The sequence below is a fragment of the Cyrtonyx montezumae genome, unplaced genomic scaffold, assembly GCF_038088225.1.
Source record: "Cyrtonyx montezumae isolate F1298 unplaced genomic scaffold, pur_monq_1.0 scaffold_24, whole genome shotgun sequence".
Taxonomy (NCBI): Eukaryota; Metazoa; Chordata; class Aves; order Galliformes; family Odontophoridae; genus Cyrtonyx; species Cyrtonyx montezumae.
The window spans coordinates 3829258-3840621 of NW_027071981.1; the positions used below are offsets into that span (position 1 = coordinate 3829258).

Below are 11364 nucleotides of genomic sequence, written 5' to 3' on the forward strand. Positions count from 1 at the left end.
AGCCCAGTTCCCTCAACCTTTTGTCATAGGAAAGATATAGATGCTGTACTAATAATTATTTGAATGTTATTGTTAATGAATTATTATGTGGAGTACAATGTCCATTTCTAGGGTTTGGCATTGCTGTGTGTCTCTACAAAGTAAATAGATCAGGATCAAAACAGAGAAAAGGCTACCTATGAAGCATAGAGACTATAAAAGGAGAAAAAAGACATGAAGTTAAAACACAAAAAGTCTCCTTACAAGGAGAAGTAAACATTGTCTGAATGAATAAGGCGAGGGAAAAAAGAATTAGACAAAACTTATTGGAAATAAGAAATCCCAGGCCTTAGAAATGGTTTGAGGTTTTAATGTTCTCTGCCTGCCTGTGGTTCCAGGCCTGCCTGCATCAAGCTGAAGGGCCCTGTGTTTCTTTTGTGCCTGTGGGATTTGTGCATGGTACAAATAACTCGTGTGAGCTATTTATTCACGTAAGCCATGTTGTCATAGGGATACTGAGCGATGGGAGAAGAAATTAGCTTATAAAATAGAGGTTTGCAGGGAAGATGTTTGGCCGAAGACCTTTCTGTTGATGTGGTCTATGGTTTGAGAATGGAGTGTGACTCTTAAAGACAAACTTGAGTAGAACAGGAATCAAAAGAAGCAAGTGGCTGTGCCACGTGCACACCATTGCCAAACAAAGAACTTCAAAGTTGATGACAAAGCTGTATGCAAGCTTGCATGATGAAATCTCGAGCGAGACAAACACAGCTTCATTTTCATTTATAGTTTAAGGCCCATAATCTTTGAAAGCTCATGAAGAGCTTGACTAAGCTGAGTCAAGATTTTAGGAGGCTTTGATTGAATTGTTTCTGATGGAAACTGTGCAAAATGAATGGGTTTTCTTGCCAAAGTAGACAAAGGTTATGCTTTTGGCTGTGTTTTACTTGAAGTTTGAGAGTTAGTCAAAACTTAAAGCAATATGAAACTCAGTTTTCTGGCCTACAAAAGAAGAAGCTTGGAGCTGCAGCTTTCTTTTTTTTTTTCTGCAATTGGTTTGTGGGTTTGTGGTGATGTTTTTTTCTGCTTATTTGCTTCTATTGTTGTTTACCAGACTGTGGTAAATGAAAATGGAATACAGATTCTGTTCTGTGTCTTTGTTTTCTTGTTAACAAACATCTGGAAACTCAGCCTGTATAATAAATAGGTCTTGGCAGTTGGTTTTTTTTTCCCTCTGCAGTATCACTCTTGGGAATGGTTATATTAATTCTGGCACTGCTCTAGAGGGGGAAATCAACTGGCCTTGTGTTTCCCGTTGCAGATGTTGTCCTGGAGAAAGCCATGCATAAGTGCATTCTGAAGCCACTGAAAGGCCACATCGAAGCGATGTTGAAAGAGTTTCATACTGCAGATGGTTCTTGGAAACAGCTAAAGGAAAACCTACAGCTGGTACGGCAGAGGAATCCTCAGGAACTGGGCGTGTTTGTTCCAACACCAGACTTTGTGGATGTTGAGAAGATTAAAGTCAAGTTCATGACCATGCAGAAAATGTACTCGCCTGAAAAGAAGGTCATGCTGCTGCTGAGAGTTTGCAAATTGATTTACACAGTTATGGAGAATAACTCAGGTATGGTGCTTCTTGTGGTTCAGGTTCACTGAGCTCCAAACCTGGGGTTGTGTTTCAGTGCAGGAAGTTAAACCACTTGGTTTTACCTATTTATATCATACCCTGGAGCTTGCGGTGTGTGTCACCTTGCCATTTTGAGAGGGATTCTTCCTGTCCTCTTCTTTCCTGTTATCTCTCATGGATAACATGATAACGCTACCATGCAGGCAGCAGACCTGCAGGTTCAAAGAGAAGTAGATTTGCGAAGCAGCTTATAAGTAAATAATTAGAAATAATTATTATAATAATAGAGGGGTTTTTTTTATTAACTGTAGACTTCTGGAACTGCCAAAAAGGCTGTTCTGTGTGCTTTGAGATCAACACTGAGTCTGAGTTTTTGTCTGGAAAGTTGTAATTGAGGTTACTCCCAGTATTTTGGTGTACTAATTCAGTGCAATGTGCAATAAAACCATTACAGTACGCATAAAATGTGTACTATGTTAGTGCACAGAAAATCATCTCTAATCCAGTATTTTTGTCTTACTGGGTGGCTCTGTATGTTCTCCTTCATACACTGTTGTTGTGTTTCTGAAACAGAAACAAATGTGTTTGTATACTGTCGCTTGTGTCAGGCAGTAACTCTGAAACCTAGGTAGGTGAGTGGAACTAGAGAGCAGTAGGACATGCTGAATAGTGAGTGATAAAATTAAACACTGTGCTGAGAGGCAGGGCTCCGTGGGTGCAACTGTGTTGCCCAAACTCTCTATTGTACACTGCTGTGGTAGGTGATGAAGGAAGAGGAGCAGTACTGTAGGGTGAGCTTTTCCCTAAGCAAAGAAGAGCTGGTGCTGGTGTTAGGCAGTTTGTTTTCTAAGGGGACATTGAATCTGAAGCTGGACCCGGTGCTGATGGAAGTGCATTTAGATCAGAGGTCCTGCCCAACTTACATTCTATGCAAACTTCTGCATTTAAAATGCATCTAGGAACCTTGGCCTTAAGTGCTGCAGCTGTAGTCACATTGAGTAAGGCATTTCCAACACACAGAAGAGAACTGTGAAGAGACTGCTGATGGATAGCTCTTGCACTGAGGGGCTTGATATAGGCGTGGTTTGTGTTTTAAGGCACCCTTTTTGTGTACCATTAGCTGTTAGTGTCTGCTTTGTGTGCTGTCAGCCACTTAACAGTGTACTACTTGGAGGGTCTGCTTTAGCTGGTTTAACTTCAGATCAGCCTTTAGGTCATCTGCAGTCTCTCACCAAAGATAAAGGTGTGATTCCTGCTATTGCTGGTCTCAAGTGGCTGCTCTGCCAGTTCTGCAGTGAACATATTTCAGCCAGATCTAGGGGTTTGGCCTCACAGACTTCGCTTGGAAAAATTTAAATGCAGGTAGGTACAGCACTGTACTTCAGCTGCATGTTACTTTGCTGATGGGGTTTCACCATCCAGTTAGGGATGATGCATTAGACTTTGTTCAGTGCTGAGTTTCCATGTGAAGTTTAATAGGCTTTTATATTCAAGAATCTCTGCTGGCATTAGGGGTGGGGTCCTTCCAGAAAGTGAGTGTTCCTGCTTGTAAAAATGAAATGCCTGTTCATCATCTTTAGTCTGGGATAGAAATGAGAGTGGAGGTCAGGCTGGATGTTGGGCACAGCAGCCTTCTGGGAGCTGACCAGTTGAACTGATGCCAAGCTGAGCCCAGTCTTTACATTCTCTTGCACACTTCAAGGCATGTGTCATCAGACTTGTGTTTGTGGGAAGCTTGTCAGGCTCTCCTGTCTGTTGAGTGCCAGATGGCATTCTCTCTGCCACACATTAATAACAGAGGGCTGCAGAACAATACAAACATACTGATCAGAAACTGGGAAAAAGGTGTGACTTGTCTATCACTGTTTGTTTCCTTTGCTGCAGGGAGGCTGTATGGAGCTGATGACTTTTTGCCTGTGTTGACATATGTGTTAGCTCAATGTGACATGCTGGAGCTGGATACTGAAATTGAGTACATGATGGAATTGCTGGATCCGTCTTTGCTGCATGGAGAAGGTAATGTTTGTCTGTTTCTTTTTTAGAAGTGGGTAAAGGGCGTAGGAAGGGAAACTTTGCATCACTATGAGTACTTTCAAAGGGAATCCAAAAGCAATTGATGCCAGTAGCACAGCAAGAGAATTTTGTAGCTATTTCCATCTTAAAGTGAGAGAGTTGGGTTACTTGCAGCATGTAAGCTTGCATGATAAGAAGTCTACAGGTAGGTAGTAACTTATGGGGGAATATCTTGGTTTCAGCCAAGAAGGAGGAGGCATCCTGACTTGGCAAGCAAGGACATGCAGTGTGCAGATGCCAAATGTATTTATCCTTCAATGCCTGAAAATATCCTGAGAGTGTTTATAGGGCTGCAGCTTTCAGATAAGTTGTGACACGTAATGGAGGTTGGCTTAGATGCTTAGTAAAAACTTCATGGAGAAGTCTTTGCCAGGTCGGTGCTTTTGAGAACACATCCCCCTTCAGTGATCTTTGCTTCTTGACAGTGTTTGTTTCTCACAAAGTTTTTTGAGCACTAGGAATGTGTTTCTTAAGACATGCTTGAGTGATGGTTGAAATCTGCTGGGGTTGAAATCTCCCTTCTGTTTTCTTGATGACATTGACAAAAGGGTATTCTTCAAGCCTTTGATAAGCCCCAGAATGTCATTTGATGGGGAAGTGTAAAGGTTCTTTGGACCAAACTCAGCTGTGATTTGATGTATGTATATTTGTTTCATGTCTCTGCTGTCTTTTGGCTTAATGAAATTGCTCTATCTTCTTACATGATGTTATGCACAGAAGAGCTGTGTTGGGATTCCTCCCAGCTGGAAGGTAGTGAGTTCCCTGCCTTTGTGTGTGGAGCATCCTCTACGTGCAGTCATTGTTCATGTGTCTTCACCTGTAAAATACTTGAGATATGAAACTGGAGATCAATAAATGTAAACATGTTTATGAACTGTTACATTAAGTCTTAAATATTTTTAATTCAACAAATGTAGTCCAGCCATAGTTTGGCTCTGTCTTCAACACCAGCTGAAGATCTGTGCTGTATAGGAAAAAAATTGGTTAGTGCTTTGGAGTCATGCAGTTCAAATGTAATACATTGTCCAACTTGGCTCATAAGTCTCTTGTGTACAAAAACTGCTGCAAATCTAAAGGCCAAGAGACTGCTATTTGTAATGCTGAAAATGCTACTGAGTATCTCTTTGAATCAATCTGTCAATAGGCTGTCCTGATTCTTAGTTGGGCTCACCCATGGAAATCATTTACTTAGAAATAAGTGATAGCATATCTCGTTTCCACTGGTTGTTGAAGGCTAGAGGCCTTCCCCTCTGCTCCGCCCTGGTGAGGCCACATCTGGAGCACTGTGCCCAATTCTGGGCTCCCCAGTTCAAGAAAGACAGAGAGGAGAGAGGGCCACAAAGAGGGTGAGGGGCCTGGAGCATTTCCTGTGCGAGGACAGACTGAGAGACCTGGGGCAGCTCAGCCTGGAGAAGAGAAAGCTGGGAAGGATCTCAGCACTGTTTATAATCATGAAGCGCAGGAGTCAAGTCAATAGGGGCAGGCTCTTTTTGGCGGTGAGCAACAGCAGGGAATGGGCACAGACTGGAACAAAGGATGTTCCGTACTAAGATGAGGAAGAACTTCTTCACTGTTGGAGCTACAGAGCACTAGAACAGACTGCCCAGAGAGGTGGTTATCTCCAGAGGAAGAGACCTTTAAGACCCATCTGGCTGCCCACCTCTGTGACCTGCTGTAGGGAACCCTCATTAGCAGTGGGTTGGACCAGGAGATACCCACAGGTCCCTTCCAACACCTACAGTTCTGTGATTCTCTGACTGTAATCTCATGCTGAGACTCAGGTTTCCTTCTTGACCTGCTGCTGCTTTTGTACATCAGCAGCTCTGTCTTGGTTTTGATTTATTCTTTGCTTCTGTAGAGACAGTGAATTATGTATGGAGGACTCTAGACGTCACCTCTTGAGCTGGCTGGGAGAACACTGAAAATGTGAAAACCAGAGCCTTATTTTTAAAAAAACAGCTCAAACTCTGACATGCTTCCTGGGTGTGTGTCAAACTGTCATTACTTTCTTGCTTTTATGTTCCTGAACGTAGGTTCTTTCCTTTTGATTGAGCAGTTATGCTTATGTCATCAGTTCTTAAAGCTTGGGTGGAAAGTAAGTCCTTTAAGAAGCCAGCTGTCATCAGTACTGCTAGACCAAGAGTTAGATACTGTTTCAGTGCTTGATGCTATGGACTGTGTCCAACTACTGCATCTCTTTACAACTAAGAACATACTGTCCAATATTCAGCAGGCTGATGAGCTGGTTTTGTGTTATTATTTTGACAGTAGAATACAGAGATTATCTTGCACGTAACAGTTGTGTTTGTAGTATTATTTGTGACTGCTCTGAGAAGTTCTTCCCTTGCTGTCCTTCACAGGAGGCTATTACTTGACGAGCGCCTATGGAGCACTTTCGCTGATCAAGAATTTCCAGGAAGAGCAAGCTGCCAGACTGCTAAGTTCAGAAGCCAGAGATACTCTCAGGCAGTGGCACAAAAGGAGGACAACTAACAGGACGATACCTTCGGTTGATGATTTTCAGGTAGAGCCCAGAGCTTAAGCAGAAAAGCCAGGAATCGTTGTTATGTTGGAAATGTCCATTTGAGAGATATGATTCATTACGATTGCCCTGGGGACGTGAGGTAACTGGGTTGAGGCAGTGCTGAGAATAGGGCTGGCAAATTTTCCTCAGTTCTGAGGTCTTTGTACTTTATAACAGAGTTCAGCTGTGATGTCTGAAGAGAGCACCAAATATGTTTTTCCCCATCATCCTTCTGTTTAAATCAATCAGAGCATGGGCAAACTGAATCATGTTTCTTGATTTAACTCTTTTTGTACATTCTACTGCTAAAAAGAACGGATCTGGAACTCTAATGGTATATGAATCAGCACAGCTCCCTGGTAACTAATGGTGTCATATGGCAAGTGACAGAGTGGAGAGGTGGGAGAATAGTTGTCTACAGTTTTGAAGTCAGTGCAAGGAGTAGCATTCTATAACGTGGCTGTCTTCATGTTTGTTTCTCCATTTCTTACTGCTCTTTCAGAGTAGGTCAGTAACTTCAACTGAAGATTAACAAAAGTTGTGATTATTTCATCTTTAAAGAACAGGCCTCCATGTTTTTCTACATAAAACCATGGGATTCTGTGGACCGAAGCGAGGAAGATGATGTAATCAAGAATGAAGGATTAACTTTTTTTGGTTTCAATTGTTTGTGGTTCTCAGCACAAACTTTCTAGTGACAACCATCAATTATTTATGATGAAATTAAACGCTTGAGAAGTGAAGGTGTGGGGTAATCAGAAGGTAATGAAACCTTTCAGCTCAGGCTTCTTCTGCTTTATCAGTGCCCATATAAAGAACTACAGACCAACACTGAACAGGAAGGAACTGAGAAAAGAAGCAGTCTTGTGCAATTTGTCTCTTAAGAGGAGAGCTCAACAGAAATAGCGAACTACAGCCAGTGCACAAAGATAGTCAGTCTTACCAGCATCTGTTCTACATTGTGCTTCCCTGTTTTTAAGGTGGAGTCTCAACCTTCTTCATCTGATGTTCTTTCTCACAAAATGCTACATCATAGGAAAATCTATCTTCTTGGATCTCTGGTGGATGGCTAAATCACAGAAGATTATTTGGGCAGGATCTTGTATTCTGCCTATGCTTCCCTTCTTCAGCAAGCCAACCTTCAGCCAACCTAACAGTTCAGCTGGATGCCATACAGAGTCTGGGAGGATGCAGGGGGCAGGGGAAGAGCCAGCAATGAAGTTGTTGAGTGTTTCTTCTGTGGTCTTTTTTTTTTTTTTAAGAGAGCCTCTGCTGCCCCCTCAGAATTCCACTTTTCCATTTTCTTTCTCAGCATCCTACAGTCCTTGAAATAAAGCACCTTTCCTATGACAAAAGCATAATGTGACTTCAGCTCAACTAATTCTTTTCCCATCAAACCACGTTGTGCTCACTGTGCTTGTGTGCTGCAGCCTAGTGAAACTCAAAGGCATTCATTCTCCACTCCTCAGAGGGATGAAAAAGTAAAAAACCCATATGTTGATTAAACACAACTTTCTAATACTGCATAAATAATCATAACACTGAGTTATGGGCATCTCTGCAACCTTTGGCCTCTCCTGGGAGCAGTCCTACCTGCGTGAATGCAGATGCATTTAAAAACACACCTTCTGTATGTAAAGTATGTTAGAAATTAAAACCGGAGTGTGCAGTGCTGCTTTTTTTCCTTCCTACTTCTTCAGATTGAATAATAAAACAAAAAGTTGTTCTATTCACTCAGGTTCAGTCCTAGTGGTTTAAATGCTGCTGGAAGGTTTCAGCCTGCAGACTATCCAAAAATCACTGATAAAAGCAAGAGTTTAAGTCATATGAATGTACTTCTTAATTTTTAGTAACTTGTTTGTGTGCCATAATGATTTGGCATGCTTCATTTGTTGAGCATACAGACAGCAGCTCACTCAACAAGCAGGTCTTTCTCACTTTCCTGGTTTGCTTTAGGCAGTCTTCACTTCTAGTTAATTTCTTTTTTAAAAACTGACATGATGCGTTCTGTCAGACTTATGGAATTATGTCAGTTTCAGTAGAGGGGAAAAAAAGATCCAGCTTTGCCTCAAGATCATTTAAATCTACTCATATGCCACAGAGTAAATTAGTCCTTTCTGCAGCGTCCCTTTGTGCCCCATTCAGAAGAAGAGAACACCATCCTACGACATTCATCACATCAGCCTCAGACAGTGGTTCATTCAACAGAAATGCCCTACAGGAGGCTGGATTACCTTGTGCATGCTACAGCATTGGAGTGCAAAGAGATGCTTATCACGTAGTAGTTTGTGGACTAACATCTTTGTTTTCTTAAAATTAGCGGGGCTCTTTTTCCTGTTTCTGACTATTGTATGGCATGAAGTTTCTGTTTTCTTCTAGTGACCCAGCAGTGGCATCAGCAGCATCTCTTGGGTATGCTGTCTCAGATATTTATTTTGCTTTTCAGCATTTTGCTTCTCGTTAAAGTCTAATGTGAAGTCCTATTAAAATCACTGGGGCTGTATCTGTTCACTCATTGTGGAGCTAGAATGCAAAGCAAAGGAAGAGGGGATGTTGGCTTGCTGAGTTGCAGTTATGCCCACTGCGGATTTGCCAGTTTCCCCGCCAGCACTGCAATTCGCAAGGTGGTCAGAATTTACAGGAACCAGTGGTATGTTTCACAACTGGAACACCAAGATATTTGGTGTTCATTGCTGACTCTTGAATTTTCAGAGGATGTTTTTTCTTTTTTTTTTTTTTCTGACATCTGTTTTCTCTTCAACAGAACTACCTTCGAGTTGCGTTCCAGGAGGTTAACAGTGGATGCACAGGAAAGACCTTGCTAGTAAGACCATATATCACTACAGAAGACGTATGCCAGCTATGCGCTGAGAAGTTTAAAGTGGACAACCCAAAAGAGTATAGCCTCTTCCTTTTTATTGATGACACCTGGCAGCAACTGACGGAAGATACCTACCCACAGAAAATCAAGGCTGAATTGCACAGCCGTCCGCAGCCCCAGGTCTTCCACTTTGTCTACAAGCGCATTAACAGCGATCCTTACAGTGCCATTTTTCAAAACGACGACTCTGCCTCTTAAAGCCAGCAACTTACACTTTAACTTCTGTCTGCTTAACTGTTGAAAATAACCTCGTTAGCTCCCTGCCTAGGAGCTGCAACAGCCTGTGCAGGTTTTAAACCATGAATGCCTAGCAAAATGTGTGCAGACACATCTAGTGTTGCTTAGGAAAAACAGTAATACATGTAAACCATGCATATGGCTAGTGGTGCAGAATATTCCACCAGAGCGTTTGAGTAAGCAGCCTGCAAAGCTGAATTTCTTGTTCCACAGACTTGCTTGAAATGAAACGTGTTATACTGTGGCCCTCTGCAGTTCTTTTTGCTGTAGCGTGCCAAAATCTATTTTCTTACACTCATCCTTTAGCCAAATGTCACTTTGATTTAAGTATACATATGTTAGAGAAATACTTCAGTAAACTCTCTGGTGTTTGCTCAGTTTCACCAGCGTGAGTTGGACGAGACTGTCCGATGCAGGGCATCAGTTAGCTCATTACCTGGATGATTGCATCCTTTTCTAATTTTTTTTTTATTATTACAGAAAAGCTCCATGTTTTTATATATATTTCCTAGAAATTTTATAGCAGTTGCAGGTAAACTGTCAGGGTTGTTTTTTAAAATATTTTTTTAACTATAAAATATTCTATAATTATGCATGTGATTTTTAACACTTAATATACAAGAATAAATCTCTTGCTGGTTTTAGAGTATTGCATTAAAAGTCTCTTTGGTTTCTCTTCTTTTCCTGTTACAGGAGAGTTTATGACATTTCTGTTATGTGTAAGAAGATGGTAACATTGGCACTGGTGATTTCAGTGCCTTTATCAGAACTTTAGGTACTGTTATCTGGATTATTGTTTATTTGCATTGTTTTAGATACAGCTAGGTGGTTGGAAGGGGAAGTTGAAAGAAGAGGATGTAGAGAAGGGGCAGAGCAAGAATTTAGGAACCGAATTCAGGATTAAAATGCGTTAGTCTGCTGGTTCAGGCTCCTTGCAGAAAATGAGCAAAGAAGGTTGGCGAGGAACTTAAACGTTATGTGTAAACTTCATTGTAAATTTGCAGATGGATTTGACAGCACCTATTCCAGATCCTGCTGGTGTTAGCAGAGGATTAGTCGTATCAGTACGGTGCATGAGAACACTAACCACTTTGTATAGTCTGTGTCAGCACCATCAAAATGTGTTTTGGACTGAAGAGTATGTTGTAGCATTTCGTGACTCTTAAGTTACTCAGTAGGTGACATGTGAAGGTCAGAGTCCTACGTATACAAAGATAAAATGGTATTGAATATGTGTGTTCTGTAGGCTTGTGCAAGATAGGTGATGCTGTGGATCCTACTAAAGTCAAGTAGGGCTGGTTTCTTTTGTTGGTTTTTTTTCTAGAGAGACATGGAGTTCCCTCCATGTCCACTGTGGGCAGATGTTTGCAGAAATACATCACAAGCAACACATGCATTGTACATACAAAGATCTGTAGCATTTTTAATGTTAGTTTGCCCTGTATTTGAAACCCCTGGCACATGTTTGTATTTCATTTTGTAAAAGGCAAATGGTGAATTTTGCACATAATACATTGCAGTACTGAATATAATTTCAGATGTTGTGTGCTGTGATTTTTGTAAGTTGTTTTCATTTTTCGAACATTTTGTGTTGTGCTGTTGCTCCTTTTCAAAGCCTTTGCAAGGGAAGGGTGCAATAAGTAAACATTGTGCTGCATAAAATAGTGTGAGAACCTCCGTGCATAAATTTGCTTAAGGACAAAGTAGAAAAATAATTGTGATGTTAGTTAGCAGCAGTGACATCAGTTAACTGATTCTTCCTTCTTTTGCAGTATGGCATTAACCTCTGTATCACCATTGTGTTAGTGATACAGACTAAGTAACCTGCATAGGAAGAGATTTGAAGCTGGTGGTTCCAAGGTTGAGCCAGCCATTCTACGTAGCCTGCTTGACTTTGAAGTGTGCAGACAGCCTGCAAAGCTAAGAGTGACGTTCACTGCTGAATAAAACTTCTGTTTCCATACGAAGGCAGGTCTGTCAGGGGAAGGAAGGATGGGGGCAAAGATGGAAAGCATTGAGAAACTCAGAATTTGAGGTATG

The 11364-nt window shown here is 41.4% G+C and overlaps 1 protein-coding gene across 1 annotated transcript in view; it reads left to right on the forward strand.

Moving 5' to 3' along the window:
* RIN2 (Ras and Rab interactor 2) overlaps positions 1–10878 on the forward strand; it is a 33849-nt gene extending 22971 nt beyond the window's left edge. Inside the window, exons 8-11 of the mRNA XM_065739508.1 lie at positions 1301–1606; positions 3494–3625; positions 6043–6206; positions 8971–10878. Coding sequence (XP_065595580.1) covers positions 1301–1606; positions 3494–3625; positions 6043–6206; positions 8971–9285 — 917 coding nt within the window. The 3' untranslated portion in view covers positions 9286–10878. The remainder of the gene's footprint in view (positions 1–1300; positions 1607–3493; positions 3626–6042; positions 6207–8970) is intronic.
* Positions 10879–11364: the final 486 nt, after the last annotated feature.